The 18,448-nt window shown below is 47.5% G+C and overlaps 1 protein-coding gene across 2 annotated transcripts in view; it reads right to left on the bottom strand.

The window, feature by feature from the left end:
- Positions 1 to 18,448, bottom strand: part of COMP (cartilage oligomeric matrix protein) — a 47,982-nt gene that overhangs the window by 25,794 nt on the left and 3,740 nt on the right. The window contains exons 2-5 of one of the 2 annotated variants that reach the window (XM_081177722.1): positions 14,786 to 14,871; positions 3,091 to 3,142; positions 1,778 to 1,950; positions 387 to 524 (exon numbers count right to left, since the gene is read on the bottom strand). In XM_081177722.1, the coding sequence (XP_081033848.1) occupies positions 387 to 524; positions 1,778 to 1,950; positions 3,091 to 3,142; positions 14,786 to 14,871 (449 nt within the window). Of the gene's footprint in view, positions 1 to 386; positions 525 to 1,777; positions 1,951 to 3,090; positions 3,143 to 4,285; positions 4,406 to 14,785; positions 14,872 to 18,448 lie in introns of those variants that run through there. The other variant, XM_081177723.1, reaches the window with a different exon arrangement.

Genomic DNA, 18,448 nt, shown 5'->3' with positions numbered 1-18,448 from the left:
GGACCTCCCCTCTATACGCTGATTCGTCTCCACCTGTTATTAAACCCATTATGGTTTAATTTACAAAATGCATTGTAGGCTACATAATTTCACCAGAGAAGACAAGAGAGGCGGATGACATGGCCTTGGGCGGGAGACGAACCACAGCAGAAGAGAAACAGGATGTTGGGCGGAACATCAGGTAATGCCTTCTTCCATCCCTGTTCCTATCAGCCCTCCTACGTGCAGCAGGCCTTGGGAGCATAAACAGGCTGCCTGGCCCCTGACTTCAAGGAATGGCAAAGAAATGTAAAACTGGGAAGAACCCTGCTCCACCCCCTTCTCTATCCGCAGCTGTGCTCACCCCCCCATCAGAGGGCAGAAGATCCTACTCTCTGAGGAGTTACCTGTTTGTTTGCCCTGGCGAAAGCCAGACCGACTCCTTCCAGTATGGGGCCAGTGTAGCCAGTAGGGCAGGGGTTGCAGTGGAAGCCAGGGGCTGTGTTGACACACTGGACTCTGGGGAAGCAGGGGTTCGCTGCACACTGCAATGAGAAAAGGTTTCGCTTATTTGTGCATGATTAGAGCATCGCTAAGGGACATAGGTGGCGCTGTGGGTTAAACCATAGAGCCTAGGACTTGCGAATCAGAAGGTCGGCGGTTCAAATCCCCGCGACGGGGTGAGCTCCCGTTGCTCGGTCCCTTCTCCTGCCAACCTAGCAGTTCAAAAGTACGTCAAAGTGCAAGTAGATAAATAGGTACCGCTCCAACGGGAAGGTAAACGGCGTTTCCGTGCACTGCTCTGGTTCGCCAGAAGCGGCTTAGTCATGCTGGCCACATGACCCGGAAGCTGTATGCCGGCTCCCTCGGCCAACAAAGCGAGATGAGCGCCGCAACCCCAGAGTCGTCCATGACTGGACCTAATGGTCAGGGGTCCCTTTACCTTTATAGCATCGCTATAACAGTGGCTTTCAAACGGGTTTGCGGATCTGATAACACCATTTGGGACACTGGCTTGCATTCCCTCCATTGCTCTGCTACCCCCTCCCATGGCAATCTCCTTCGTCACATTTTCAGTTGGAGCAAGGTGAAAATGAGGCCAGTGAGTTTGTCCAACATGCCTACCCCATTGTGTGAATCATGAACACCTAATTCTATGGGGTTCTGGAACATCGGCCTTCACACGGAAAGTAGACAATTTGGAATGGGGGTGGGGGGCCCAATCTTTTTGCTCTGCGAAGAACTGTGTGCGTTTGCGGGGCAGGGGAACCTAAGCCAATCTTAGTGCTTCCCCTCCACCCCCAAGCCAGTTGAGGAAAAAAGATTCAGAAGAGATCTATGGGGTGGTGGACCTGCCCCAAAGTGAAAGACTTCTGGGAAAAGATTTATAATGAATCGAAAAAAATGTTGAAATATATACATTTATTAAGAAACCAGAAGCCGTTCTACTTGGAATAATAGGTTTGGAATTGCCTTTACGTTAATGTTAAAATGAGAAGAAAGAAAGATGTAAATTGACTAAGTAAATTTTATGGGGAAATAGTTTTGGAAAACTGTTACAGTGGAGTATAGGGAAACTCAGCAAGGGGGATTCGAGGAAGTCATTCAACAATGTTAACAAAAGTGGAATCATTATAGCAAGGATAAATGTTTGCCTATTTGTTTGTTTTTGATGTTTTTTTGTATGTTATAAATTGGAAAACCAGCAAAAAAAATTTGAAAAACAAAAACAGAAGAGATCTATGGCTTTCTCCAGCCTCCCATCTTTTACGCAGAAGGAAAGGCGGAACCTCCTGACCTCGTCGATGTCGGTGCAGTGGGTCCCGTTGCCCGTGTAGCCCAGAGGACAGGCCCCACAGCGGAAGCCGGTGGGGGTGTCTGTGCATGTGACGCCGGGGAAGCAAGGATTCGGGTAGCAGCGATTAAGAGGCGCCACGCTGATGCCGGGGCCAGTCGCTCCTGTACCGATCCCTGGAAGACAAGGAAACAAAGGAGTTGGGCTGCCCCCTCTGGAGGCTGGTCTGTTAGGGGCGAATGGGGCACTGCCCCACCAACCACAGTCATCTCCCTCCTGTCTGCCCTCTCCCTCACAGCCAGCTGGCTGCCATATTCCCCTTCCTTCGTCTCAAACCACGCTAACACCAGACATTTAAAGCATTATGGCGCCACTTGAAACAGCCATGGCCTGAAGCGAGATGAGCGCCGCAACTCCATAAACCCCTTTGACTGGACTTAACCACCCAGGGAACCTTTATCTAACCCCTGAGCCTAGGGCTTGCAGATCAGAAGGTCGTGGTTCGAATCCCCACGACAGGGTGAGCTCCCGTTGCTCGGTCCCTGCTCCTGCCCACCTAGCAGTTTGAAAGCATGTCAAAGTGCAAGTAGATAAATAGGTACCACTCCAGCGGGAAGGTAAACAGCGTTTCTGTGCGCTGCTCTGGTTCGCCAGAAGCGGCTTAAGCATGCTGGCCACATGACCCAGAAAAACTGTCTGCGGACAAACGTTGGCTCCCTTGGCCTGTAAAGCGAGATGAGCGCCGCATCCCCAGAGTTGGCCACAACTGGAACTAAAGGTCAGGGGTCCCTTTACTTGTGTGGTGCTGATTATACCAAGGTTGCAGGTTCGATCCCCACATGGGGCAGCTGCACATTATTTCTGCCTTGCAGGGGATTGGACGAGATGATGCTCAGAGTTGCTATGTGCTAGAGCAGGACTAGCAGCTGCCATTAGTGGGTTGCCAGGGAGCAAGGGAGCGGGAGAAAGGCCGGGCTGGTTGTTCTTCAGCTGCAGCCAGGCAGAAATTGCAGTGCACACCCAGCCATGTGCTATTAGGCGATTAGGGGCCACGCCTTGGGTGGTGCGCTCAGGCGGCAGCGCTCTGGCCCCTTACGGCTGGCTGGTTGCACCTGGTAGCTGAGATGAAATCTGGGTGCAATAAGGACCTTATGGTCCTCTCCCTCTTTTGCAGGAGGGGACGCCTGGGGGCCAGGATGCCTCTGGGCATGCACAAAGCGCCATTCACTCCAATTGCTAGCTTTTAAGGAATGCATCTCATTTTAAACTCTTCCAAGAAATGGGTCTGTATGGAGATACCTTTGACACAGACTTACCACAAGCATCGCACTCCATCACCGTGTTCTTCAAGAAGGTGAGCTCCTTGATCTGCAAAACAATGGTGAAAATAAACACCAGTTTACAGCCCCTTCCTTGGTGACTGGGGGTGGGGGAGGAAAGCTCAGTTTCCGACCCAAAGGCCAAGTATACAAAAGCAGAGCCGAGCTGAAATGTCCCAGGCGACATGCTTCTGAGAAAAATTATTTCTGAGGCATTTCTTCTTCTGAACCTCCTAGAAAAAAAGAAAGCACTTTGCAAAAGTTGCTCTCAATATTGTTCTGTCCCAGCCTTGTGGGGTGGTTGTTGCTTATTATTATTATTATTATTATTATTATTATTATTATTATTATTATTATACCCCACCCTTCCTGGTTCAAAAAACCGGGCTCAGGGCGGCTAACAACAAATTTAAAACACTTAATTGATGCAACAAAAAACAGCATAAATAGAGCATAAAACGTGAATAACAATAAATTCAGAATTCAAAAAATAATTTAGGGGGAAGATCCATCCAATAAACATTAGAGGATCACCAGGGCTAGCTGGCTAAGTTAGTCCTATTTTATAAAAGCTTTTATTAACTTTTTGAAAGAAACAAAAAATACAGTCAACAGAAGTAACAAAATGCAACATGATGGTTGTTCCATCAAGATTGGAAACAGTCCTGATGAAATCCAGACATGCAGTATGGTGGATCCTAACATTTTAGGTGGGCAACCCAGCCAGATGGATTGTAGTAAAATTGAATTTAAACTTCACACTAATAAGTCTCTCCGAAGATTTCCATCTGTTTCTCCAAGTGTGTGTTGTGTTACTAATAGGGACGGTGGCGCTGTGGTCTAAACCACTGAGCCTCTTGGGCTTGCTGATCAGAAGGTTAGCGGTTCGAATCCCCATGACGGCATGAGCTACCATTGCTCGGTCCCTGCTCCTGCCAACCTAGCAGTTCAAAAGCACACCAGCGTGAGTAGATAAATAGGTACCGCTCTGGCGGGAAGGTAAACAGCATTTCTGTGGGCTCTGGCTTCCGTCATGGGGTCCTGTTGAGCCAGAAGTGGTTTAATCATGCCGGCCACATAACCCAGAAAGCAGTCTGTGGACAAACTCTGGCTCCCTTGGCCTGAAAGCGAGAATAGTGCTGCAACCCCAGGGTCGCCTTTGACTAGACTTCACCGTCCAGAGGTCCTTTACTTTCCTGCCTTTGCTTGTCATGTACCACCCCTGGTTTCTGGGATGTATCCAACTAAATATCCAGACCATACATTTAAAGCAGTTTTATTCCACTTTAAACTGTCATGGCTTCCCTCCCAAAGAATCCTGGGAGCTGTAGTTTGTTAAGGGTGCTGAGAATGGCCCCATTTCCTTTACAAAGTTATAATTCCCAGAATTCCCTGGGAAGAGCAATTGACTGTTGCATTCGGCATTGACTGGTGATTCCTATGTGGAATAATAATAATAATAATTTCCCCCTCTTTCTGGCCTTGCTGTTTTTAGTTGCAGACCATATTGATGAGGCCAGAACATCATTTGTGGAGGGGAGGGGGCTGCCATTTTTCTCCCATGATGCCCTGGGATGATGCTAGAATGCTGCAGCTAGATTGGTGACTGGGAGCGGCCGCTGGGACCATAAAACACCAGTCCTGAAAGACCTGCATTGGCTCCCAGTACGTTTCCAAGCACAATTCAAACTGTTGGTGCTGACCTTGAAAGCCCTAAATCAGGCTTCCTCAATCTCGGCCCTCAAGATGTTTTGAGACTACAATTCCCAGCATCCCTGACCACTGGTCCTGCTAGCTAGGGATCATGGGAGTTGTGGGCCAGAAATATCTGGAGGGCCGAGGTTGAGGAAGCTTGCCCTAAATGGCCTCGGCCCAGTAGACCTGAAGGAGCGTCTCCACCCCCATTGTTCAGCCCAGACCCTGAGGTCCAGCTCCCAGGGGCTTCTGGCAGTTCCCTCGCTGTGAGGGCCTTTTTGGTAGTGGCACCTGCCCTGTGGGACACCCTCTCATCCTAAAGAACTATAGAGATAAAAACTGTTAATGTTTTTCATGATATCTTACTGTGTTTTAATTTGTTGGAAGCTGCCCAGAGTGGCTGGGGCAACCTAATAATAATAATAATAATAATAATAATAATAATAATAATAATAATTTGCTGGCACCAGCTGATGTTGTGCCCTTTTTGCAGAGCCATAGCTACAGGGGCAGGGGACACGGGTGGCACCACAGAGCCTAGGACTTGCCAATCAGAAGGCTGGCGGTTCGAATCTCCGCAATGACGGGGTGAGCTCCCGTTGCTCAGTCCCTGCTCCTGCCAACCTAGCAGTTCGAATGCACATCAAAGTGCAAGTAGATAAATAGGTACCGCTCTGGCGGGAAGGTAAACGGCGTTTCCGTGCGCTGCTCTGGTTCGCCAGAAGCGGCTCAGTCATGCTGGCCACATGACCCGGAAGCTGTGCGCCAGCTCCCTCGGCCAGTAAAGTGAAATGAGCGCTGCAACCCCAGAGTCGGCCACGACTGGACCTGATGGTCAGGGGTCCCTTTACCTTTACCTTTAGCTACAGGGACAGGGGGCTAGTTGTTGGTTTTTTTGCCCTTGGTGAAACCTCCAGAGGGGCGCCATTGAGGCTCCCAACCTGATTGTGTGTCTGTGTGTGTGTGTACACAAATGTGCATTCGGGGTGCCAATCTGGGTCTTTGACCCGGGTGAAATAAAGCCTAGTTTCGCTGCTGCTTTTTGCCCAGGGTGCAGGTAATGAGGCCAAATGCCAATTAATGTATCGCCTCGTGTGTGCCATTTTGAGTTCCCTAGGGGCGTTCCTGAGAAAAACGAGGGACTATCTGTTAAAACTGGCTTGGTAGATAAAGTCTGGACCCCGTTCCCATCTGGATTTGGCCTTGAAGGCAGGAAGAACTGCCCCAGCCGGGGAACGGCAGAAGGTCTACTTGAGGTAATCACCTCATCCGGCACAAGGCTGGAGGGTCACCGTTTGCTTCCCAGCTCGCAATTAAACAGTTGCCAACGTGTTGCGGTTTTTAAAGAAGCTTTAATCTAACCCAGACCTTCCTGTAAACCTGGGCAGCGCAGGCCTAAAGGAACCCGTGGTGGTTTTAGCTTCCACTGCCAGATTTTTATTTATTTTTATTTCTTTTTGCGTTTTGTGGGTGGATGGTTTGTATATTTCAGGAGAAACTGACAAACACCACCCAACCTCAAAGTGACAAGGGCATGCGCGACCTTAATTTGGAGATGTGCCCCATTTTGAAAACGTATATTTCGAAAGGGCAGAGGCTGAAGATGGATGGGTGTGCAGTTAGAAGAGAGCAGCGCAAGAGCTTGTGAAAAGTTCCTTTTCTTTTTTCCAGAAATGGCAGAGCAAAGGAATAACCTTGTGAAGTGAAAGGATAAGAAACTCTGTCTCGCCAGAGTGGTGCATGCTCTGGTTATCTCCTGCTTGGACTACTGCAATGCGCTCTAGGTGGGGCTACCTTTGAAGGTGACCCGGAAACTGCAACTAATCCAGAATGTGGCAGCCAGACTGGTGACTGGGGGCGACCGCCGAGACCACATAACACCGGTCTTGAAAGACCTACATTGGCTCCCGGTACATTTCTGAGCACAATTTAAAGTGTTGGTGCTGACCTTGACAGCCCTAAACGGCCCAGTATCCCTGAAGGAGCGTCTCCACCCCCATTGCTCAGCCCGGACACCTGGGTCCATCTCCTGAGGGCCTTCTGGTGGTTCCCTCACTGCGAGAAGTGAGGTTACAGGGAACCAGACAGAGGGCCTTCTTGGTAGTGGCGCCCGCCCTGTGGAACGCCCTCCCACCAGATGTAAAGGAAATAAGCAGCTATCTTCTTTTTAAAAGACATATGAAGGCAGCCCTGTTTAGGGAAGTTTTTAATGTTTAATGCTGTGTTGTTTTTAACACTTGGTTGGAAGCCGCCCAGAATGGCTGGGGAAACTCAGCCAGATGGGCGGGGTATAAATAATAATAAATAACAACAACAACAACAACAACAACAACAACAACTATGATGATAATGATGATGATGATGATGATGATGTATATCTAGATGCTAGGATAGAGAGGATAAGGAAAACAGGAAGACACAATGAGAGGTAAAGGAATTGCTGTGGGATTGGTGGAAGTCAATGTTTCTTTTTGTTTTTAATGTTTATATTATTAACTTGTAAGATATGGATTTGTGTTTTTGTGTTTTTTTGTATGCTGGTTTTCGTGTTTTGTGTATTGCTATTTTTCGATATTTTTCATGCTGTTGTTGTGTGGAAAATACTAATAAAATTTATTATTAAAAAAAGAAAAGAAATGGCAAAACAGAAGGAGCAAGGGAACTGCTTTGTGATATCAAACTAGACCCAACAGTGAGCAACCGTGATGCCCCCCACCCAACAGCACAATAAAGAAAACTAACCCCTGTAATATGCTTCTAGTTGAAGGTAGGCTGCTCCTGATGGTGGAAGCTCGACTGACAGCGACAACGTGCCAAATTAATTGTTAGTGCTGGGCCCATAAGTTGCCATAAGTCCCTCGTCTTCCTCAAGTGTAGTGGATTTTTGGAGAGGGTTGGTCTGGGTTTAATGGGTATGATATTAATGAATGGGAATAAATTAAGATGACTTTATGTAGAAATGATTTATTGGAATGGGCAAGCACATGTGATGAAGGGGAATTGAACTGATCTGAAGCAAGGAGGGTTGGGAAATTAATTTGGGGGGTGTCTTTGTGTAAATGAAAAGAAGAACGAACTGGGTGTGGGTAGCAAATGCATTGAATAATTCATCCGGGCTGATGTGGGTGGGGGATTATTCTGGTCTGTCCTTCCGTGACACTGAAAATCCAAATTTTAACTCCAGGCAATAGAAACTGCTAAGTTTATGGTCCAATTGGACCAAAAATTATTAAAAGAATGGGGATGGGCTAAAGAGTATATAAAAAACCATTGCTCTAGAGTAAGTATATCGGTATGTAATGAATGAAGCTTTGCAGGGTTAAAGAAAGAGAAAAATGGTGCAAAAAGTATAAAGCTAGAGGTAATCTACATTAGACACAACAATTTAGAAAGAGTAAAAATTTCGAGGTCTTAGAACAAAGGAAGGATGTCAATATGTGTATACATACGTAACGATTAGAATCATGATATGGTTTGATTTGTAGATGTGTGTTTTTGCTTTTTGCTTTTTGTTTTTTTCTTTTCTTTTGTTTGTTTGTACTGCTTTATTTTTGATTTAATGTTTGCAATTTTTGTTGTAATTTTGCATTGAAAATAAAAAAAAATTAAAAAAGAAAGAAACGGCTAAGTTTATGCAGACCTCATTGTCCTCGTAAACCTCAAATCTTTTAAGTGCCTAGCCATACGACCAGACAGCCCACACCTCGTTGTTCCTCCCCAGAAGCTGCTATGTGCAGAGGTAGCCTGCCTCTGACCTTGGAGGCTCTACCACTTTGCCCATGTGGATTCCCCCCCACAAAGCCTTAAGAACGTAAGCAGATCAGACCAAACAGGGCCCCAAAGTCCGGCATACTCTTCTTGCAGTGGCCAGTGTTTCCTGGGATAGGTACTCAAAAACATTGCTGCCTTCTACTGCGGAGGCAGCGCATATAGCCAATGTGGCTGGTAGCCACTGTGATAATAATAATAATAATAATAATAATAATAATAATAATAATAATAATAATAATAATAATACTTTTTTGCTCTCAATATTGTTCTGTCCCAACTTTGTGGGGTGGTTGTTGTTAATAATAATAATAATAATAATAATAATAATAATAATAATAATAATAAATAATTTATACCCCGCTCTTCCCGGTTCAGAAAACCGGTCTCGGGGCGGATAACAACAAATTTAAAACACTTTAAAACACTTAATTATAAAAGCAGCAGTATAAAAACATGAATAACAATAAAATTAAAAAATCAATTAGACAATCCCCAGGGCTAGCTGGCTGAATTGGTCCTACTTGGGCCAGCGAGGAGACCAGGGCAGAATTAGCTGTGGGGTCTCAGAGCGGGTGATCTTCATAAAAGGGGTGGGAAAGGAAGGGAAGGGAAATAAAAGATCAGGCTGAATTCAAATTAAAGCCTTTTCCTCCATGAATAGAGAATAGGGGGTCACTGATGGGGAGAGGGCCAATGCTTTCTGTTCCCCCAGTGGGCAACCGGACGCCATTATGGGAAGCCTGCAAGCAGGACCTGCGTTCAAGAGCACTCTCCCTTCCTTCATAAAAGGGTTTTCTTTCTTTTTGAAAAGACAGGCCCCTGATGGACGGGACTGCTAGGTCCATCTGGCCCCCGGCGTGGGCTCTCTAATGAGAGGCTTGCGAGTGGCGCTGCCTGGGGAAGCTCTGACTTCATCTCGGCAAGGACGGCCGGAGAGGAACGCACGGCGGCGACTCCCCCCGGAGGCCCCCCGGCTCCGCAAGAGTTTGTCCTGGCACAGAGAGGGCCAGTCTGCTTTTCCAGTTTGCTGGCAGGGAGAGGCGGCCAGGGAGCCGGGGGTGGAAGGGAAAGCGCGTCTGGAATGTGGAGTTACACAAGAGAGAGGCAGCCGGACAAAGCAGACTTTGGCTGGCCAAGGGCGGAAGACCCCCAGACGATGCTTCGCCCTCAGAGCACCGGGGCAGCCATCTTGCTGCATGCCCTCCAACATTTCTCCAGTGGGAACAGGGGTGTCCTAAGGGAAAGCGGGACGTTCTGGGATCAAATCATAAACCGGGAGGGCTTCTGTAAATCCAGGACTGTCCCTGGGAAATAGGGGTGTGATAGGAATTCTGAGGTCTTAGATATATGGTAATGTTCATAACATTATGCGGGTGGCGCTGTGGGTTAAACCACAGAGCCTAGGACTTGCCAATCAGAAGATTGGTGGTGCGAATCCCCACAACAGGGTGAGCTCCAGTTGCTCGGTCCCTGCTCCTGCCAACCTAGCAGTTTGAAAGCACGTCAAAGTGCAAGTAGATAAATAGGTACCGCTCTGGCGGGAAGGTAAACGGCGTTTCCGTGCGCTGCTCTGGTTCGCCAGAAGTGGCTTAGTCATGCTGGCCACATGACCCAGAAGCTGTACGCCGGCTCCCTCGGCCAATAAAGCGAGATGAGCACCGCAACCCCAGAGTCGTCCGCGACTGGACCTAATGGTCAGGGGTCCCTTCACCTTTACCTTTCATGTTCATAAGTGTACCAACCAAACACGTACATAGATCAGCACAGGAAGACCAACCTGAGACCATTTTGATTCCCAAACTGACCAAATGTTTTCCCTGCAAGGAAGGGAGGGGGGGTCAGGAAACCTCCCCATTGTCTCTTTCCTCACAAATCCTGTCTTAAGGGCACATTTAAGATAAGACTAGGGTGTGAGCCTGTGACATGGCCCAGGAACTAAGTATTTATCATTACGAAAGACTAGCCAGGCTTCCCAGGGCATCCAATCAAGTGAGCATTAACATGTAACCTGTCAGGAGATAAACAACGCGCTCAGATTTCTGTTGTAGACCGCCTTTTCTATGATGTAGGTATGATGTATCTGGGGTGGTGATCTTGGGTTACACCCCTTCTGTGATGTATGTATGATGTATGGAGGGGTGGTCTGGAGCTCCGGGGCAGGGAATTTAAAATGTCTATATAAGGGCAGGCACACCTTTGTTCTGGGTTCCTCCTCCTTTCCTGCGTGTGGTGAGTGAGGACCCTGTTGCAACAGATCAATAAAGATCAAGCTTACTAGCTGCTTTGCTTCTCAATATTCTCTGGTTGGCCTCTGTTATTTTCTCCTACCAATAGGAAACCTATGTAAGGACTTTATATGGGCTCTTGGATACCCCATAAGGGAAAAGGGCAGATTTTGTTTACAACAAGGGCACTTGGAAGGCCTAGGATGCTGGGGAAAAACACCCTCTGGGAAGCCAATGTGCTTCTCCTCTGCTATGTGGCATAGAGAGTCTGTTATGCTGACATTCCCGCTAATACCAAATGCAGGTGGCCAGTGCCAATGGGTTGGAGCCCAAAGAAGGACCGTTGAGAAAGTGGGGCTTGAGTCTCACTTGTGGGTTTTCTGCAATGGGCATCTGATGATCAGAGACCTAGCCTTCCTTCTCCCCCTAGAGATTTGTTTGCTCCTAACTGGAGAGGCAGGACATAAGCAGAGATCTGTAAGGCAAAGTAAGGCAAAAGCACCTCCTCCCAAACTCGCCGCTGCCCTGTGGTCTGTCCCAATAATCTAGTCCTGGGGGTGGATAAATTAATTGGTCTAAATAAGGGGTGGGGAACTGTGGTCTGTCCCAATGCCTAATTTCCAGTGCCATGGGGGGGGGGGAATGAATGGAGTGATGGAAGGAAGCTGAGGGGGGGGGGAGTCCTCTTCACACATCAGGGGTGCTCTGTCTCTCTCTTGTTGGGTGGGAAGGAATATGTCTAGGTTTGTCATTGCTTTTCTCCCAAGAAGCACGAAATTAAAAGATGCCTGCTTCTTAGGAGAAAAGCAGTGACAAACCTAGACAGCATCTTAAAAAGCAGAGACATCACCTTGCCGACAAAGGTCCGTATAGTTAAAGCTACGGTTTTCCCAGTAGTGGTGTATGGAAGTGAGAGCTGGACCATAAAGAAGGCTGATTGCCAAAGAATGGATGCTTTTGAATTCTGGTGCTGGAGGAGACTCTGGAGAGTCCCATGGACTGCAAGAAGGTCAAACCTCTCCATTCTGAAGGAAATCAGCCCTGAGTGCTCACTGGAAGGACAGATCCTGAAGCTGAGGCTCCAAGACTTTGGCCACCTCATGAGAAGAGAAGACTCCCTGGAAAAGACCCTGATGGTGGGAAAGATGGAGGGCACAAGGAGAAGGGGACGACAGAGGACGAGATGGTGGGACAGTGTTCTTGAAGCCAGCAGCATGAGTTTGACCAAACTGCGGGAGGCAGTGGAAGACGGGAGTGCCTGGCGTGCTCTGGTCCAGGGGGTCACGAATGACCCTGTCCACTTTTAGCCCCTGACAGATTATCCCCAAGAAGGGAATGTGACCCTCAATAGATTTTATTTATTTTTTTAAAAGCTCCCTCTCTCCCTTTCAGGAGATTTGGGAGGCCTTGGATTGGCCCAGACTTTCACTCTTTATGTTCGGGATCCTTGCCATGTTCTCCCAGGTCACAATATTGTAATTGCCATAGCTGTCAACCTTTCCTTTTTTTGCGGGAAATTCCCTTATTCCAGCGCCGTTTCCCGCTGCTTCCCGCTGCTATCCCGGATTGTTAGATATCCCGTAGACTGTCCCTGGGACAGGTGTGGCTGCTAATCCCTTATTTTCAAATCTGAAAGTTGACAGCTATGGTAATTGCTTCTTGTCCATTATAATCAGGGCTACAGAATAAGTTCTCAGGGTTTTTCTCAAACGGTAGCCATGCTCAGACAGACCCACTGAAATGAAAGGACATGGTTTACTCCAGTCCATTAGTTTAGGTGGATGCAATGCAGAAGAGGCTTCCCCAGGTGTAACACCTAAAGTAAGGTTTCCAGACGTCCCCATTTCCCAGGGACGGTCCCCGGATTTACAAACCAGTCCCCATACAAAATCCATTGAAGTTGAAAAGTGTCCCCGGATTCACTGAAAAAAAATCTGGTAACCTTTACCTAAAGCCAGGATTTGGCATCTTGGTTGGCATGCCGACCAAATGTCGCCCTGCAGCCTGCATCCTCCACTTGCAGTTTCTTTGCAAGTTTCTAGTCCTTATGAAAGCTTGGCAAGCACTAGAGAACACTGCAAATGGGTTGGATAGCGGTGACCCCATGCAAAACAAATTATTACTCTACCAACAGTAGAATCCTGGAACTGAAATAATTGTTATATGCTTAAGAATAACCATTGTTCATAGAATCATAGAATCATAGAGTTGGAAGAGACCACAAGGGCCATCGAGTCCAACCCCCTGCCAAGCAGGAAACACCATCAGAGCACTCCTGACATATGGTTGTCAAGCCATCAAGAATGATGATAGATAGATAGATAGATAGATAGATAGATAGATAGATAGATAGGACGCAGGTGGCGCTGTGGGTTAAACCACAGACCCTAGGACTTGCCAATCAGAAGGTCAGCGGTTCGAATCCCCGCAACGGGGTGAGCTCCCGTCGCTCGGTCCCTGCTCCTGCCAACCTGGCAGTTCAAAAGGACGTCAAGGTGCAAATAGATAAATAGGTACCGCTCCAGCGGGAAGGTAAACGGCGTTTCTGTGTGCTGTTCTGGTTCACCAGAAGTGGCTTAGTCATGCTGGCCACATGGCCTGGAAAAACTGTCTGTGGACAAACGCCAGCTCCCTCGGCCTACAGAGCGAGATGAACATGCAACCCCAGAGTCGTCCGCGACTGGGCCTAATGGTCAGGGGTACCTTTACCTTCACCTCTAGCCCAAAGTCTGCACAGAATGTACAAGGAATTTTATATGCTCGTTCGGGGCTACCACCGACAAGCCTCTGCTGTCACCTTCAGCTGGAAGCTTGGTTTCCAAAACACCAGTGCACTCCTGCCCAATGAGCATGCGCAAAGGGCTCCTTTCCTCGACCCTTCTCCCAGGCCCTGAAAGCGAGGGTGTGAAGCACAAGGCACAACAACGTCTCGGAGCACCGCCTACATTGCTGTATTCGACGTCTGTATTCGAGGGAGGGGGCGACAACAATTCCTCCTGTTGGCAGGGGGAAGGTAAACCGGTTAAACGCCTTGTACCCTAAGCCAATGGAGGCGTGTTGACAGGAGCCAGATGGCATCAGCTCTGCCAACTCACCGCGAAGCAGGGGGCAGATATTAAGGGGGGCGCAATGCCTCCCCCACCAATCAAGATTATGTCCCCTCCGTCTCAAGGGGTTGGCTGGAACAGGCCAAAGGGCGCCCATCTAGTCCCGTAGCCTGTTCCCACAGTGGCCAAATGCCCCTAAGAACCTAGGAATCAAGTTAGACTGCCGCTAGACCTGGAGGTTCCAGAATCATAGAATCATAGAATCCTAGAGTTGGAAGAGACCCCAAGGGCCATCGAGTCCAACCCCCTGCCAAGCAGGAAACACCATCAGAGCACTCCTGACATATGGTTGTCAAGCCTCTGCTTAAAGACCTCCAAAGTAGGAGACTCCACCACACTCCTTGGCAGCAAATTCCACTGTCAAACAGCTCTTACTGTCAGGAAGTTCTTCCTAATGTTTAGGTGGAATCTTCTTTCTTGTAGTTTGGATCCATTGCTCCGTGTCCGCTTCTCTGGAGCAGCAGAAAACAACCTTTCTCCCTCCTCTATGCGACATCCTTTTATATATTGGAACGTGGCTATCATATCACCCCTTAACCTCCTCTTCTCCAGGCTAAACATGCCCAGCTCCCTTAGCCGTTCCTCATAAGGCATCGTTTCCAGGCCTTTGACCATTTTGGTTGCCCTCCTCTGGACACGTTCCAGTTTGTCAGTGTCCTTCTTGAACTGTGGTGCCCAGAACTGGACACAGTACTCCAGGTGAGGTCTCACCAGAGCAGAATACAGTGGCACTTGTTGTTGTTATTTAAAAAGATCTGGTGTACAAATAGTCTGTGCACAACTAGTGCATAATCTGATGGTGGGGAATGGCTATGTAGGGTTCAGGTGTTTTAATATTTTTCTCCTTTTTAACTTAAAAGGAGGAGGGTGCGACTGGCATCGCGCCTCCCTTACCTGCTGTTTCAGCAGTTCTGTGATCTGCCGCAGAACCTGGTTCGTCTCCCTCATCTCCGAGAGCATCTGGGGCGAAAGGTCTCCGCCTGCAATGAGAACGCATCGGATATTTTCCCATTACTTCGCGGTGCAAGAGAATCACAGGGCTGACTCTGAGCTAAGGCGACTGCTCAGCCCCATATTCAGCCTTTTGAACACAATTATCTGACCAGTTAGAAATCTCAGAGGAGCTGCCTGCCTGAGTCACTTCAGAGAAACCATGAATTGGGAACAAGGTATACCAGTTAAGCAGAGAAGCCATCTTCAGTCACACTCTCTGAAAGTAAAGCAGCAAAACCAGCTTTTCCCCCTCTTTTTACAATTAAAATCTGCCCCCTTGCAGTTAAAGTCTCAATCAACTTTTGTTTTAGTTGATTAATCTATTCACAGAGATAATTCGGTTTGGTGGCACCTGAGACCCAACCCCTGCTCCCTGCTCTTTGTCCAGCCAGCCGCCCCAACCAATCAACTGCTGCTGTTGATGTCCAGCAACAGGTAGCTTGCATCTGAATAGGGAGGTTCCATTTTAGCTACCTTGGCCAACAGCCATTGATAGACCTCTCCTTCTCCATGAACTTATCTAACCCCCCCCCCAACACTTTAAAGCCATCCGGCTGCTTCTGCAACAACATCTTGTGGCAGTGAGTCCCACAAGTTAAATTATCTGCTGAGTGACATAGTGAAATTCATTTTGTGGATCGGTTGAGATTAAATGGATGAACCCAAGTGAGGAAATACCAGGTATAAAAACAATTGATTAAAATACAAATTGTGGTATGTGCACATCTGTGGAGCTAAAACTTCAGGGTTAACTGGTGTTTGTGTGTGTGTGTGCCTGCCTGTAATTGCAATTACACAAGTTGTTCCAACCCCAATTAAGCCCTGCAAACTGGCAGCTCTTCATCCACCCCACCCTGCAAGGTAAATGGTCCAGAAGCTCGTTCCACAAGTCCGTTCCTGCTCAAACTTACTAACCCTCAGGTTTTTTAGATTTTAGAAGGTTGCAGCTTCCAGTGTTAGGTCATATGCCCCCCCCCCCAAAAAAAAACCACACACACCCCAGGAGCTATTCTCCAAACCCCACCAAATGACTTGCCCCCCCCCCCCAATTGCAGATCAGCCATTTCAGGTTGTGACTGAGGTGTGACAGGGTATGAAATTCAGGTTGTGACAGGGTATGAAATGCGTCCCTTGAAATTATTATTATTATTATTATTATTATTATTATTATTATTATTATTATTATTATTATTATTATTATTGCAATCCAGGACTAGGAGCTGCCTCAGGGGACCCACTTTTCATTCTGGTTTTGGGAAGAGGAGCTAATCCTCTCTTCCCCCCACCCTAGCAAAAACCACCTCCCTCCCTCCCTCAATTTTGATCTGGGCTGGGGGCCTTCTTTGTAGTGGCACCAACATTTTGATCTACTCACTCTCCTCCAAAGCCTTGCCCCTCTAAGACCTCCTACCTGCATCTGTGTCGTTGTTGTTGTTAATAATAATAATAATAATAATAATAATAATAATAATAATAATAATTTATACCCCACCCATCTGACTGGGTTTCCCCAGCCACTCTGGACGGCTTCCAACACAATATTAAAATACAATAGTCTATTAAACATTAAAATCGTTTCCCTAAACAGGGCTGCCTTCAGATGTCTTCTAAAAGTCTGGTAGTTGTTCTCTTTGACATCTGGTGGGAGGGCGTTCCACAGGGCAGGCGCCACTACCGAGAAGGCCCTCTGCCTGGTTCCCTGTAACCTCCCTTCTCACAATTAGGGAACCGCCAGAAGGCCCTCGGCGCTGGACCTCAGCGTCCAGGCAGAACGATGGGGGTGGAGACGCTCCCTCAGATATACTGGACCGAGGCCGTTTAGGGCTTTAAAGGTCAGCACCAACACTTTGAATTGTGCTCGGAAACGTAGCTGCTCATTGGGCTTGACAAAGTCTCTGGCATGCTCTGCCCCTCCTTCCCAGGAGTGAACTGTGCTCCTAAAGAGACCATTATTGATTATTGCTCATCCATCCTGGTGCGATAAGAGCCCTCCTCACTGAGGACTGTTCACATGCCCTGACTGAACTATTGGTAGAGAGAAGCATCTTTAAAACTTTTTAAACAAATATAAAATTAATAATACTGCCCCCCCCCATTCAGGGCATAAACACCCCCCCCCCATTTTCAATAAGGACACTCTGCCTATTTTCTGGTATTCTGCCCCTCTCCACCATTCAGTGTTCCCATTCCCCCCCCCCTTTTATTTTTTTGGGCGATGCTTTTTTCAAAACAGTCCGGAATCCTGTGTTCCTGTCTTGCTGTTGGAAATCATACAGCCCCTAAATGTTCCTTTCTCGTTTCCATGTCAAGTGACAAAGCGTTAATTCAGCTTTCAAGTGGGGAGGTTTGCTTGCTGCTCAGGGACAGCTAAAGATCAAACTGGGAAAGACCCCAGAGTCTGAAACCCTGGAGAGCCACAGCCAGCCAGTGGGTTCTTGTGGCAATGAGTTCCGTGAGCTGACTATACCTGCTGGTCAGTTTTTTCACTGATCTGGCTCAACTGTGATGAGGCAAGCAAGAACACACTTCTTAAGGTAAAGGGACCCCTGACCATTAGGTCCAGTCGTGGCCGACTCTGGGGTTGCGGTGCTCATCTCGCTTTATTGGCCGAGGGAGCCGGCGTACAGCTTCCGGGTCATGTGGCCAGCATGACTAAGCCGCTTCTGGTGAACCAGAGAAGCTCACGAAAATGCTGTTTACCTTCCTTCCGGAGCGGTACCTATTTATCTACTTGCACTTTGACGTGGTTTCGAACTGCTAGGTTGGCAGAAGCTGGGACTGAGCAATGGGAGCTCACCCCGTCACGGGGATTCGAACTGCTGACCTTCTGATCAGCAAGTCCTAGGCTCTGTGGTTTAACTCACAGCACCATCCGTGTCCCACCAACACACTTCTTACTTGGGTCCAATTTCCAAGATATTTAAGAGGAGCCTCCTCTGCAAGAGGTCTGGAGGGCGGCAACACGAGAACAGGGCCTTTTCTGTGGTGGCTCCCTGCTTGTGGAATTCTCTCCCCAGGGAGGCCCGCCTGGTGCCTTCACTTCGTATCTTTAGACACTAGGCAAAAACGTTCCTCTTCTCCTAGCCCTAGCCTTTTAAACATGGGGGTGGGTATTGTTTCTGTTTGCTACTATATTATGTATTTTTGTGTTTTTATATTGTAAACCACCCAATGATCCTCAGATGAAGGGTGGAATGGAAATTTAAATCATCATCATCATTTTGCAATCCAGTTCTCCAGGCAAATAGTATGTGCCTAAAGATGCATGCATTAGTGAAAATATTTTTAAAATTGCTTGCAAAGTTTGTACAGTATGCAACATTGCATACCAAAAGGTATACCTTATGGAACTCCCTGCCGATTGAAATCAACATTTTTGTTTATGCAAACATACCCAGGCTGGACATGTCGATATTTTGACGTGTTTTAATATATTTTACTGCTAATTTTAATTATTTCCAAACATTTTAAACTACTTTCATTAATAAAAAAATTCCTTCCAGTAGCACCTTAAAGACCAACTAAGTTAGTTCTTGGTATGAGCTTTCGTGTGCATGCACACTT

Source organism: Podarcis bocagei (genome assembly GCF_964188305.1).
Source record: "Podarcis bocagei genome assembly, chromosome: 18".
Taxonomy (NCBI): domain Eukaryota; kingdom Metazoa; phylum Chordata; class Lepidosauria; order Squamata; family Lacertidae; genus Podarcis; species Podarcis bocagei.
This window is presented reverse-complemented; position numbering and strand designations above follow the sequence as displayed.